This window comes from Portunus trituberculatus, chromosome 23 (genome assembly GCF_017591435.1).
Source record: "Portunus trituberculatus isolate SZX2019 chromosome 23, ASM1759143v1, whole genome shotgun sequence".
Classification (NCBI taxonomy): domain Eukaryota; kingdom Metazoa; phylum Arthropoda; class Malacostraca; order Decapoda; family Portunidae; genus Portunus; species Portunus trituberculatus.
This window is the reverse complement of record NC_059277.1, coordinates 376-15000: the sequence shown is the minus strand read 5'-3', so window position 1 is coordinate 15000 and position 14625 is coordinate 376. Positions and strand designations below refer to the sequence as shown.

The window sequence follows — 14625 nt, the reverse complement described above, 5'->3', positions numbered from 1 at the left end:
GCTTCCCTACGTAAATGGCTCTCTCTCTCTCTCTCTCTCTCTCTCTCTCTCTCTCTCTCTCTCTCTCTCTCTCTCTCTCTCTCTCTCTCTCTCTCTCTCTCTCTCTCTCTCTCTCTCTCTCTCTCTCTCTCTCTCTCTGAGATTATCTATCTATCTAGGGGAGGAGACCACACATTTTTTTTTTTTTTTTTTTTTTTTTACTAAATGAAATTAGGAAGATGTGAAGGAAAAAAAAAAACTTTCCTCTGTTAATATCACTCAGTTAATCCCCATCAGGATCCTGTCAATTGTTACTGTGATATGGGCCAGCCCGGTGCCAAAGACACGGGAGGCTGGACGGTCATTTTGAGGCGCCGGAATACCACTGACGGATTGGTGGACTTCAACAGGTAAGTAGTGAAGCATGATATATATATATATATATATATATATATATATATATATATATATATATATATATATATATATATATATATATATATATATATCTCTCTCTCTCTCTCTCTCTCTCTCTCTCTCTCTCTCTCTCTCATATTTTCTCTTTTATTCAGCTAGAGCATCAAATCATACAATTCCCTGTCTTTGGTCGTTTACCTTTTATTTCCCTGAGACTCGCATAAGTAGATGTGCGAAGCTGTAGCAGTTGGTTTCTTTGTACCACTCGGTGCACTTTAGTGTTCTTTAGACCAAAACTTGTGGGAAATTTTGAGTGAAAGAATGCCTTCAGTTATCTTTCTCGTCCGAAATAAAGTAATACCTCCTCTCATTTTTCTAAAGGAGCAAAATGTTGAGAACGTTTCTCCCTTAACTATATTGTTATTTTGTTTTCTCTGCTGGTTTTCTATCCATCTCATATCAGCAGGAGAGATGAAAATACTCATAACGCATGGCGTAGCTGAAAATTACACTACTCGTATTGCAGGGCTTGAACTCGTATTACAAGACTTAAACTGAGAATATAATATCAGTAAGTATTGCTGAAATTATCCCGGGATAATGACAACATATTGCAGAACCTAGATAAAAAGAACATATTCCGTATTGCAAAATCTAGACCAAGATGACACCATTTGTATTACAGATGATTACAGTATTGCTAGACTTGTCCGATATTAATTATGTCCCTCTTCACAGGACCTGGAGTGAGTACCGTACTGGCTTTGGGGATCCTGGCGAGGGAGAGTGGTGGTTCGGGCTGTCTTATCTCCATGCTCTTACCTACCGTCAGCCCTACGAGGTGGACCTTCTCCTCCGCGACATTGAAAAAGGAACCTTCCACGCCCAATACTCAAGCTTCAGGTAAACGAGACTACTGTCAGTTGACTGAAGACAGCTGTGTTTCGGTGAGGAAAGGAAGATGGAGTTTAGTAGAGGAGAGGTAGTGAGTGAAAGTTAGATACAAGTCTGCGAATTTTGCATATGTTAATGATGATACAAGTCTGCGAATTTTGTACATGTTAATGAAGAAAAGTTGAAGGGGGGGTATCAAGACATTTAAGGTCGATACCAGAAGAGCAGTCCGACCTACGGAAATTTATGGTCCCCTCACCAGAAAGAAACTCCGAGACTGGTGCTGGAGTCGTCATAAATTGAAATTTAAGTGTTGTATTTAGAGTGCAGGCTGTGACTGCCCCCCTTGAGTTGTGAGACGCAAAAGTAGACGTTCAGGGAGTTTACAGCCAACTTTAATGGTAAGTTCACAGCACGCCCTGAAGTGGTCTGTAAGACCATAACTAGTGTTATTAGGTTTCTCATCCTCTCATGGAATAGAACATAGTTTCGGTAGGTGTTTACTACCTCCTCCTACTACAGTACATTCTCACGCTTTTCACACATTATTTTGTCACTATTTCACTGTATGCCCAGACTTTGAATTTTACTCACTCGTTGACTCACTCTTGCAGGGTGGAGGACGAGGCGCATAATTACAAATTGATCTTAGCTGGCTTCTCTGGAAACCTGACTCATGACGCCCTCACCTCCAAGCATCATGGTTCACCCTTCAGCACCTGGGATAAAGACAACGACTCCTGGGGAAGTGGTAACTGCGGCAAGAGTAACGGAGGTGGCTGGTGGTTCAACAACTGCCACTTCACCACGCTGACAGCACCTTTTCCGACATCCGCGGATCGAAACGCGAGAACTATTCGCTGGCTAGAGGACGACTGGCTGGTGTTGGATGATGTAACTTTGAAAATACGACCTTTCAACTACGCGGAGAGGTTCAACGTTCACAATTCGGGTTAAGGAAGAAGTACGTCTTTACATGTGTATCTTTAATGGAGGAGCAAGTAAACTCAACTGCCCTAACCTTTGACGATCATGATTATTAAAATGTCAGATGTCACAATTTTGGGAATTAGATTCTCTCTCTCTCTCTCTCTCTCTCTCTCTCTCTCTCTCTCTCTCTCTCTCTCTCTCTCTCTCTCTCTCTCTCTCTCTCTCTCTCTCAATATTTTTAATTAAGACTATTTGAAAAAAAATTATCTGTAAATATCGTGAGACTACATACTTCAGAGGGATGTGGTTTTGACGTATCAAAAGGTAAATTAAACCGTTAATATTTTACTCCATTCTTTTATTGTTTATTATCAATTGAAGTATTTTCTAAGTGGACATTGCACTATTGTGTGAAATTCAATATTCTAATATCATTATTTTATAGTTCTAGTAACTTAGGTGCATGTTTTGACTTATGTGATATCAATACTCTCTCTCTCTCTCTCTCTCTCTCTCTCTCTCTCTCTCTCTCTCTCTCTCTCTCTCTCTCTCTCTCTCTCTCTCTCTCTCTCTCTCTCTATATATATATATATATATATATATATATATATATATATATATATATATATATATATATATATATATATATATATATAGTATTCTTTTTATCATCTTTTAGGTTAAGATATTTTCCGAGAAATGAAGTATCAAAACACTGTGCGACCTAGTGGACTTAATAAAATACTTTCATATCAATTTATAGATAATTTTTATACCATAACTATAGTTTTATTGACTTTTATTCAAACACTTCTGGTGTTATCAAATTTTTTAATTTTTTTTTATTTTTTTTTTTTTTTCTGAGGCATTATATTGTTTCCATTTCTGGCGGTGTCATTCTGAGCAAATTTCTTCCAGCATATTGCCCTCTTTTGCTGCTGGATAGGCACACTGAGCAGCAAATGACGCTATTCAACCCATTTTGTGCTGTTGGGAAGAATTGTGGGGCCATATTCTACAAACCGTCATAACGACGTGGTCGTAGCAAGACAAAATGACGCATTCAGTTAGCTCCATCTAGGAGTCATAAGTGCAAAGATAGGGTTCAGTCTTTATAGCATCGCTAATGACCGTCTCTTCTCAGTATCGTGGAAGCATGGTTGTATATACAATAAAACGATCTTAACAATTCCGATCTAACAATAATTATATATATTATCAGTACTGATGACTACATAATATAATTTTTTATGCAATCTGCATTACAAATGACTGCCGGGTTAGCGTACGATCAGTTTTTCCCAAAACACAAACAAACCTTGCCCCGTATGTCCAGCATGTGTCCGACTTGGGCGTAATCTATTTTTTTCTTTGGATACACTCTAATGATTCCCACAAGTAGTAATATGATATATATGATTATGTATAAAAAGCTATTTCTTACTATACTACTCAAAATCGATTATTACGTTCCATCAGAGATACTGCAACTTTTTTTCATTTAATTGTAACAAGCGTTGAGGAATGTTTACTTATAATACTCAGTTATTTCCTCCTTAAAGACGATCGCTACTTTGACACGTCTCTCTCTCTCTCTCTCTCTCTCTCTCTCTCTCTCTCTCTCTCTCTCTCTCTCTCTCTCTCTCTCTCTCTCGGGTTTTCAAGTGTGTTTTTTAATGTTCGAATAACAGATTAACAAGATTTATTTATTGTTAACTCGAGAAACAATAAGTGACGTGGGTTTTCAAGGGTGTTTACTGCTCTAGTAACAGATTAACAAGACTTCGTTATCTTTAACTAAAAAAATAAATAAATAAATAAACTTCAAATCCTCGTAACATTCACTATTACTTGCATTGCCACGCTTCGCTGGTGTAGTGTGAACAAAGATAGGAGATTTTTGAGAGGTTTAAGGAAGGCTGGGATGGAGTTTGAGTTATGATTTGCTCGTGTGTGTAGTTAGTGAGTCAATTTGATGGATATTTAGTTAGATTGTGAGTTAAATAGTTCAATAATTACTTGATTATTCAGTGTGTTTGAAAGGTTTAAGAAATATTGGGCTGGAGTTTGTATGGTGATTGGTTTTGTGTAGTTGTTTAGTTATGTTGGTAGTTTATTAGTTGCTTTGCTGTTAATGATTAGATTCAGTCAGTTAGTTCGTTAGTGAGTTGGAACTCCCTACTTGCTTCGGCATGTCCATCTTCCTATGACCTGATCTCATTTATGAGGGAGGTTTCAAGACATTTATCCCTTTCTCTTTGACTAACTCCTTCGGTCCTGCACGGCGACTGGCAACTATCAAGGGTTTTTTTTTTTTTCTAACTCTTTCTAATGCTCGTGTGTGTGTGTGTGCTGTCAAAATGCTCCCACTTGGTTCGCCAGCAATCCATTTATTTCGGTCAGGTTTGTCGTCGCTGGCTCTTTCCTTGATAGTACATGAACTTTGAATGTGGATAAAATAAGATGCACCGACTGAATGTCGATAAAGTAAGATGCACTGACAACTGATAAAATTCAACATCAATGCATAAAAAGGTAGTGCAGGAATAACGAGAAAAGGAACTCTACCCCCACCCCGCCCCAAGAAATTACATCCGGCTCCAACCAGTGAGTCGAAACTTTGAAGCAATGACTCCTTGAGTGTCGGACCGCCAGCAAAGATGCAGGGGGGCTTAGGACGGCCGTTGTAGTGAATGCAAGGTGAATGGAGACGCCCCAGGGAGATTTGATGGGTGAGTATGAACCTCGATTGGTGTATGAAGGATTTCTGCATAGAGTGACAGTTATGTGCACGTGGTTTAAACTAAAGGTAAAGGAAGTGAGGTGTGTTGAGCGTCACTCTTACGACGGAAGGCTGGGAACTGTTCTACTGTAATTGTGCTCTGGCTGGTGCCTGTGTTTTAAGGTCTTTGTTGAGCAGTCGCTCTGTCGCTATAAACTAGGAGACTCTAAGATAGAAGATAAAGGGGAAATAACCTAGCTGATAGGTGCTGACCATTATAATGACATAGTGCATAGAAGATATACACGGAAGAAGGAAATAGTATATACGTATATGGTTATGCCTTAAGTGGTCACTTTATGCATTTGATGATGGAGCCAATAAGAGAGATAGTAACTATTCTTAAAACAGCAACACACCCAGTAGAGGTGCAGCTCAGTAAAGAAGAGATGGTAAGAGTCCTCCAGAGATTAAAGATTTAAATGTTCTCTGGAAATCAGATCGTGTAGGCATCAGACATGAGCATGATTATGATAACTAGTAAAAAGTCATAATCTATAGCTCTGATTACATAATCATAATCAAATGATAATCAAAAGCATAAAATTTATGTAATCATAATCAAATCATAATAAAAATTTACTTTGCAGTGGTAATCATAATCAAGTCATTATCAAATTTTTCTTGATAATAATCATTGATTAAAATGTGATATTGTGATTATTTATTTTTAATTTCCATGAAACACTTTACTTTCAAGTCAAAGTATGTTTTCAAACTATTGGCACTGTCTAATGTCTTTACTTGCGTGTCTACCATGATATAGGGGAAAGTGGGGTAAAGTGGACCACTGGGTTTTCCACCAAAACCAATGATATGAAATTTCAATCAGCAGCTGCAATATCTTTCGGTAACATAACGAAAATCACCCATGAATTTCGGTACTGAAAGAAAACTTTATCTTAACTGAAGGGATCCAAGTTAAGACTTATGATACTTAAAATTTAGATACCTTAATTTGTAGTTGTACAAAGTACAACTACAAAATATAAGCACTACACGGAAGATAAGAATGACTGATATAACAATTTAATGCAACTGAGTTTGTGTAACGGTTGGTTTGGAAGGTGTTAAAGAGCGTGGCTAGTTTATATCCAGGTGGTGGACCAGTGGTTAGGTTCCTGGTATCGTTTCATATGCTCGTTTGCCCTCAAATTGCTCTTTCCTTATTGGCAGGTTGGGTGGGGGGCGGGGGGAGAGCGAGAACCGAAGCAAGGTCAAGGAGTTCAGAATGGCAGTTGAACTATTCCTCACCCAGACATCATGCCCGATACATCTCTCCAGTCACCACGCTACCACTGACCTCTCGAGTCTACGCAGCCCAGTGTCCGTCTCTGCCTTGTCTTCGGGTGTGACGTGAAACGGCAACGGGGAGCTTGACCTACGTGACGGATGTTTTTCGTGTGGCGGAGTGACGTGCAGCTGCTGTGGAGCCTAGCGGAGCACGCCACGGGTTAGGAGTAATTTGTGTGTGACTGAGTTAGAACACAATATGGATGAAAGTGAAGACGAGGAAGGAAGGAGTAGTAGTTTGTGTGTGACTGAGTTAGAACACAATATGGATGAAAGTGAAGACGAGGAAGGGAGGAGGAACACAATATGGATGAAAGTGAAGACGAGGAAGGAAGGAGGAGTAGTTTGTGTGTGACTGAGTTAGAACACAATATGGATGAAAGTGAAGACGAGGAAGGGAGGAGGAGGAGGAGGAGGAGGAAGAGGAGCACAATATGGATGAAAGTGAAGACGAGGAAGGAAGGAGGAGGAACTGTGTAGAGGAGTGAAAAGCTGGTTGAGGCAGTGAAGCAGTTTGTTCAGGATAGAGACAGGGAAATTAAGTGTTTAAGTTAGGGCACTATGCATGAAAGGGGAGAAGACGTGCAGGGAACTGGTGATGGTGAGAATGTGTAGAGACGAGTGAAAGGTTGATTGAGGCAGTGAAGCAGTTTGTTTAGGGTCCTAGAGACAAACCAGGGAAATGAAGTGTATGAGTGAGTTGGGCATACTATGGATGAACGAGTGGAGGAGATATGAAGAGTGGTGGTGGTGGTGGTGGTAGAGGAACTGTGTGGAGACGAGTGAAAGCCTGGGTGAGGCAGTGAAGTAGTATTAAGATAATGTTTCGTGTTGAGACAATTAGTGAAAAAGATAATGCTGTTTTGTTTATCCATTACAGGCGTTGATGATCCAAAGGCCTGACTCCACAGCAATGAGTCTCCTCTATCAGAGACTACCTTGCATTGCGCTTTCACTGATAACGCCTACTACTAACACCCCTGCCTCGCCATCGCTGCAACATCAGGGCAGGACTATCTTGCGTCGCGCCCCCACACACATTGTACTCTAACACCTAACACCGCCGCTCAGAGATACTGGTTGAGTGGGTGATAACGAGGCGAAGCAGGTGTGGTGAGGAGGCGGATTGGCGACGAGAACCAGCTGATGACGGCAGACATAAGATTCCATTAACCAGGTAGATGAATGTGTGGCACGAGTGGTTGTGTGGATGAGAGCATTGGGTGTGGGGGAAGTTTGAGGGGGTGACGTGGTGTGGCTTACCAAGACGGGCCTGGGAGATGAGAATGAAGGGATGGGAGTATCAGACGGGGAAGGGCCGGGATGCGTAACACGGGAGACGCTGGGAGAAGAGGGAGAAGGATATAACTGGAGTGTAAGTGAAATAACGAGAGGGCGAGTGAGAGGCTGATCGAGGCAGTGAAAATGTGTATTGTAGGACAGTGTGGCGTGGTACACATGGAGGTAATCGGTTAATTTTTGTTACAGGAATTGGCGGTCCAAAGAATCTACAGCGATCCCGTGACTCCTGCACCCTCAGGGAGGGAATCTGGCTTCGCACGGCCTTCACTGACCCCTTCCCCCTTCCACCGCTACCGTCGCCGTTACTGCCACTGTGGGACTCTGCCTCGCAGCGCATCCCAGCGGCCCGGCAAACCCCTGCTACTACCACCGCCATCCCCTCCGCTTCCGCCGTCGTCCAGCGAGGGATTCAGCTTAGAATCGCACACCTGCCGCCGCAGCAGCAGCAGCAGCAAGGATTCTGCATGGCACCTTTGACCTGCGCTGCTATCACCTACTACTACTGGTACTCCTAGTGGTGTGGTGGTAGTGTTGGTGGCCAGGGAGGGAAGAGTTGCGTGGCAGTCGGTCTTCCCTCACTCTGTGGGTGGTAGATGTATTTAGACAGGTGTGGTGTTGTGGTGCCATTATTCTATTGTAATAAATTGTGGTGCCTTTATTCTATTGTAATAAACTGTCTTCACTGCTTCATTGTCACTATACTGAAAGCTTTTGTCACTACTGAATAAATTGTGAAGAAATCTTTATTGTTTTGGTAAAACACTTTTCCTGGAATATTTGTGGCTGGTTCCAGTGAGTAGTCACCTCAAGGTTTAAGTGACTGTATGACACCAATATTGCCTCCATTAACCTCCCACACTCACTCTAAACAATAAAACAAGGCAGAAATAAAAACGCTTATTTAAAGCGTCTTATTTATTTATCACAAGCAATCCAAAAAAGTGGATAGAATAAGAATGAACTGAAAAAGGACTAACGTAACTTCAAAAAATAGTAGTAGTAGTTAGTTCCAAAAAATGATCCAGAACTTTATAAAACAAAAAAATGATCCGAAATACTCGCACTACTTGGCCAAACAAAAGCCAGCAAAAAAAAGCCTCTAAAAATGTACTATCCAGCAAAATAAAAATTGGCCCCTAAAAGCCAGCAAAAACGGTAAAAAATTGGCCCCTAAAAGCCAAAAACGGTAAAAAAAATCCCCAAAATTGGAAAAATCCCCCAAAATTAGGGCCCTAAAAATGTGTTAAGTCGAAAATACTCGGAAGAGTCTCCGGAGATGAGGCAGATGCATATTGGAGTTAAAATTAAATTCAAGAGTCTCTCCTAGACTTTATTCAATATTCTTTTTTATATATATTTGCCTGGAAGTTTACAAATAAGTAAACAAAAAACAAACAAAAAAATAAAAATAAAATAGTGAAAAAAGTCTACACAAATTTTCAACTTAATATTAAAACAGAGCAAAATATTAAAACAGTGAGCAAAATCTATACTGAAAGTCTACACAAAGCAAAATCTATACTGAAAAGTCTACACAAAGCAAAATCTATACTGAAAAGTCTACACAAATTTTCAACTTTAAACAGTTCTTTAATGTAACAAATATTCAAAGATAAATATTTTAAACGGTTCTTTAATGTAACAAATATTCAAAGATAAAATGTTTGGTTTTGAAGTGACACAATCTTACAAACATTTTCAACAAGAGAGAGAGAGAGAGAGAGAGAGAGAGAGAGAGAGAGAGAGAGAGAGAGAGAGAGAGAGAGAGAGAGAGAGAGAGAGAGAGAGAGAGAGAGAGAGAGAGAGAGAGAGAGAGAGAGAGAGAGAGAGAGAGAGAGAGAGAGAGAGAGAGAGAGAGAGAGAGAGAGAGAGAGAGAGAGAGAGAGAGAGAGAGAGAGAGAGAGAGAGAGAGAGAGAGAGAGAGAGAGAGAGAGAGAGAGAGAGAGAGAGAGAGAGAGAGAGAGAGAGAGAGAGAGAGAGAGAGAGAGAGAGAGAGAGAGAGAGAAAACAATGAAATAATAATAATATACATGAAAACAATACATTTTAAACACCCACACACACACACACACACACAAACACAAACACAAACACACACACACACACACACACACACACACACCCGGTAGCTCAGTGGTTAGAGCGCTGGCTTCACAAGCCAGAGGACCGGGATTCATTTCCCCAGCCGGGTGGAGATATTTGGGTGTGTCTCCTTTCACGTGTAGCCCCTGTTCACCTAGCAGTGAGTAGGTATGGGATGTAAATCGAGGAGTTGTGACCTCGTTGTCCCGGTGTATGTTGTGTGCCTGGTCTCAGGCCTATCCCAGGATCGGAAATAATGAGCTCTGAGCTCATTCCGTAGGGTAACGTCTGGCTGTCTCGTCAGAGACTGCAGCAGATCAAACACACAGTGAAAACACGATAACCCCTTCAGTACTGGGACACATTTTTACCTTGAGATTTGTGCACCATTAGACCATTTTATTGACATTATCGAAGGTCTATGAAGGTCACAAGATTAATGGCCACAGTCTTCACAATTTTCACCCCCACATGACTTTGTGAAGCTGTACAAAATCACGAAATAGTCACCACAAGGAATAGGGAAATGTGTCATGGTACTGAAAGGGTTTAGACACCATTCATTACCATTCATTGAAGCAATCTACATAGTAAGATACACTCTTGATACACCCCTGACACACTAACACACTCTCCCCTCACTCAAAAACTCCTAAAAACTCTACATCACCTTTAAGAAATAAGAAAAAAGTGATTATCTCGCACTCACACACACACAATCAGCTTTCATGACAAAAATATGCTATTTCTGCAAAGCTTCCTTACAACACCATTAACCCCTTCAGTAGGGTGACACATTGCCATATATCCCTTGTGGTGACTATTTGGTGATTTTTACTGCTTCACAAACTCATGTGGGGGATTAAAAGAGTGAAGACTGTGGCCATCAATCTTGTGACCTCCATACACCTTTCCTAATGTCAATATAATGGTCTTATTGTAGCAAAACTGTCTTAAAATACCCTGAAAACACACCAAACTGTCTTAAAATGGTATCAAAACACACCAAACTATCTTAAACTGCCTTAAAAACATGCCAAACTGTCTTAAAATGGTCTCAAAGCACACAAAACTGCCTTAAACTGCCCTCAAAACATGCCAAACTGTCTTAAACTGCCCTCAAAACATGCCAAACTGTCTTATAATGCCCTAAAAACATATCAAACTGTCTTAAACTGCCCTCAAAACATGCCAAACTGTTTTAAACTACCCTCAAAACATGCCAAACTGTCTTATAATGCCCTCAAAACACATCAAATCGTCTTAAAAATTCCCTAAAAACCATGTCTCCATATTCCGTTTGGTTACTATTTGGTGATTTTCTAAAACTTCACAAACTCATGTGGGGAATTGAAATATTGAACACTGTGGCCATTATTCTTGTGATCTTCATAGACCCTTGTTAATGTCATTGAAATTGTCTAATGGTACACAAATCTCAGGTAAAAAATGTGTCCCAGTACTAAAGGGGTTAATACAGTGAAGACTGTGGCCATTAATCTTCTGACCTCCATAGACCCTTGCTGATGTCAATAAAATGGTTTAATGGTACACAAATCTCAAGGTAAAAATGTGTCCCAGTACTTAAGGGGTTAAGGACCATTGATAGAAGCAATCTACATAGTAAGATACACTTCATACACCCCTGACCTTCATTACTGGGACACATTTTTACCTTGAGATTTGTGTACCATTAGACCATTTTATTGACATTACCAAGGGTCTATGGAGGTGACAAGATTAATGGCCACAATCTTCACTATTTTAACCCCTTCAGTACTGGGACACATTTTTAGCTTGAGATTTGTGTACCATTAGACTATTTTATGGACACTTGAAAAGGTCTATAAAAGGCAGAAGATTAATGGCCACAATCTTCACTATTCTAACCCCTTCAGTACTGGGACACATTTTCACTTCGAGATTTGTGTACCATTAGACCATTCGGAAAGGTCTATGGAAGTCACAAGATTAATAGCCACAGTCTTCACCATTTTAACCCCTTCAGTACTGGGACACATTTTCACCTTGAGATTTATGTACCATTAGACCATTTTATTAACATTAGCAAGGGTCTATAGAGGTGACAGGATTAATGGCCACAGTCTTCACTATTTTAACCCCTTCAGTACTAAGACACATTTTTACCTTGAGTTTTGTGTATCATTAGACAATTTTATTGACATTAGCAAGGGTCTATGGAAGTCACAAGATTAATGGCCATAGTGGCATAGTCTTCACCATTTTAACCCCTTCAGTACTGGGACACATTTCTACCTAGAGATTTGTGTACCATTTGACCATTTTATTGATATTAAGAAGGATCTATAGATGTCAGAAGATTAATGGCCATAGTCTTCACTGTTTTAATCCCCACACAAGTTTGTGGAGGTGTATAAAATCATCAAACAGTCACCACAAGGAATATGGAAATGCATCAAGGCACTCAAGGGCTTAAGTGTGTTTCTTATGGTTCTAGAGGCAGAATGACAAGACTTCTACAATACTAACTGGAGAAACAATCTTGAAAACCCCGCCAGTCATCTATGCGGCTTTGGAAAACTGTCATAGTGAGAGAATAAAGCATTTTAAGTGTGTTTTTATGGTTCTAGAGGCAGAGTGGCAACATTTCTATATTATAACTGGAGAAACAGTCTTGAAAACCCTGCTAGTCACCTGTGGCCTTGGAAATTAGTCATGGTGGAGAATAAAGCTTTCCCTCTGAGCTCAGTAAGTGAATGAGTGAGTGAGTGCTGAGTGAATCTCTTAACAAGCACACTGCATCTTTGCCCAGAGAATCCAACACTTGCTTCACAAACTCATGTGGGGGATTAAAATAGTGAAGACTGTCCCCATTAATCTTGTCACCTCCATACACCCTTTGTAATGTCAACAAAATAGTATTATCACAGCCAAACTTTCTTCAAATGCCATCAAAAACATGCCAAATGGTCTTAAAATATCATAAAAACATGCCAAATTGTCTTAAAATGCCCTGAAAAACATGCCAAACTCTTAAAATACCATAAAAACATGCCAAACTGTCTTAAAATGCCCTGAAAAACATGTCCTTAAAATGTCCTTAAAAAAAAACATTCCAAACTGCTAATCTATCCTAACTGTTCTTCATGGCTCCAGGTGTTGTCTTGTACTCTGGGTGTTGCTGATGGCTGTAGGTGTTGTAGAAGGCTTGTGTTGCATTGTGGCTTGGCTTGGTGGTGCAGTGTTCCAGCAGCAGTGTGTCTCCTTGGCAGCACTCAGGGACTCTTGGCTTGACTTTCCTGTAATGAGAGGTGCACTGTTTACATTGAGTCACCTTCACTATTTTGTAAACTGAACTGAACGCAACTCAACCTAACCTAACTGAACTCAACCTAATAGTAACATGACAGTAACAATGGCAATAGTAATGAGAGAGAGAGAGAGAGAGAGAGAGAGAGAGAGAGAGAGAGAGAGAGAGAGAGAGAGAGAGAGAGAGAGAGAGAGAGAGAGAGAGAGAGAGAGAGAGAGAGAGAGAGAGAGAGAGAGAGAGAGAGAGAGAGAGAGAGAGAGAGAGAGAGAGAGAGAGAGAGAGAGAGAGAACTTTATAAAATGACAATATTTATTCTTATTTCACCTTTTCTTATTTTGTCTTCATTCATTGTTTCTTCTTCTTCTTCTTCTTGTTATCTTCCTGTTCCTCTTCCTCCTCCTCCTTGGCTGTTCTCTCTCCCTCCATATCTTGACACAACCTGAAATAAATCAAGCTGTATTAGTACACTCAAACTTCACCCACATCATTATTATAGTTTATTGACCATCAACATCCCTTACAAACTTACACTTAATTACATACGATTGGTGCATAAAATAATGACAATTAATTCCTCATCTATGCCCATAAAACTTCATATTTCAATAAACAATGCATCACTCTTACCAGTTAACCAAAAGAAAGAAAAGGAACTCAATTATTTACGTCAAAAATCAATAAAGCACTATTTTTCAACTGATTAAACTGAAGAAAAAAGAAAATATCCTATAAGAAACACTAATCTTGAAATAAACAGTAACAATTAACAGCCACACACCAATAATATACTGGTACACCTCGCCTACACCCACCAATCCATACCATTGTAACGTTAATGACAAAAAAACTAATTTGTAGTGTTTCTCTCAATTCCAAATTAGACTTAAGAAATTATTAAGAATTATGTTCTTTTTTTTTATTATTTCATTTATTTACACCATGTTGGGTTAAGATAATTTAATATTTTGACACACACACACACACACACACACACACACACACATGACATGCCAGAGGGAGTGAACAGCTACATAAATCTGTTTGCGGACGATGCGAAACTGTGCAGAGTCATTAAACAAAAAGAGGATTGTGAAATACTACAGGAAGACTTAAACAAGATCTGGAAATGGAGCAAAAAATGGGAGATGGAATTCAATGTGGACAAAAGCCATGTCATGGAAATGGGAAAAAGTGAAAGACGACCAGTGGGAATCTATAAGATGGGAGATGGAGTAGAACTAGAAAAAGTAAAAAAGGAAAAGGACTTGGGAGTGACAATGGAAGAAAATAATCAACCGGTTAGCCATATTGATAGAATTTTCAGAGAGACATAAAATTTGCTAAGGAATATTGGAGTAGCATTTCACTATATGGACAAGGAAATGATGAAGAAATTGATAAGTACTAAAATAAGACCTAGATTGGAATATGCAGGAGTTGTGTGGACTCCCCATAAAAAGAAACACATAAGAAAATTAGAGAGACTACAAAAAATGGCTACAAGAATGGTTCCAGAATTTAAAGGGATGGCATATGAGGAGAGCACCAACCTTGGAGCACAGAAGAGAGAGAGGGGATCTGATACAAGTTTATAAATTGATTAACGGAATGGATGAAGTGGATAATGAGAAACTGATCCTGAGAGAAGAATATG

The 14625-nt window shown here is 39.8% G+C and overlaps 2 protein-coding genes and 1 long non-coding RNA gene across 6 annotated transcripts in view; 2 read left to right on the top strand and 1 right to left on the bottom strand.

The window, feature by feature from the left end:
* Positions 1 to 2463, top strand: part of LOC123507846 (fibrinogen-like protein 1) — a 3862-nt gene extending 1399 nt beyond the window's left edge. Inside the window, exons 3-5 of the mRNA XM_045261103.1 lie at positions 277 to 389; positions 1135 to 1299; positions 1905 to 2463. Coding sequence (XP_045117038.1) covers positions 301 to 389; positions 1135 to 1299; positions 1905 to 2247 — 597 coding nt within the window. The 5' untranslated portion in view covers positions 277 to 300 and the 3' untranslated portion in view covers positions 2248 to 2463. The remainder of the gene's footprint in view (positions 1 to 276; positions 390 to 1134; positions 1300 to 1904) is intronic.
* A 1516-nt stretch (positions 2464 to 3979) lies between these two features.
* On the top strand, positions 3980 to 8339 carry LOC123507769. Of its 4 annotated transcripts, none has more exons than XM_045260953.1 (3): positions 3980 to 4952; positions 6261 to 6455; positions 7784 to 8339. In XM_045260953.1, exons 2-3 carry the CDS (start codon positions 6395 to 6397, stop codon positions 8110 to 8112), a joined length of 390 nt encoding a protein of 129 aa, XP_045116888.1. In that variant the 5' UTR covers positions 3980 to 4952; positions 6261 to 6394; the 3' UTR covers positions 8113 to 8339. The 4 variants fall into 4 exon arrangements, 3 of the variants coding, with proteins under 3 accessions (XP_045116888.1, XP_045116887.1, XP_045116889.1); XR_006675753.1 differs by lacking the exon at positions 3980 to 4952 and adding an exon at positions 7176 to 7472 and having other exon boundaries at positions 6192 to 6455; XM_045260952.1 differs by lacking the exon at positions 3980 to 4952 and having other exon boundaries at positions 5468 to 6455.
* Positions 7709 to 13883, bottom strand: LOC123507770. The gene is made up of 3 exons (XR_006675754.1): positions 13296 to 13883; positions 12800 to 12960; positions 7709 to 8177 (listed from the first exon to the last, which is right to left on the bottom strand). It is a non-coding gene; the product is annotated as an uncharacterized LOC123507770 (long non-coding RNA).
* Between the last annotated feature and the right edge of the window lie 742 nt (positions 13884 to 14625).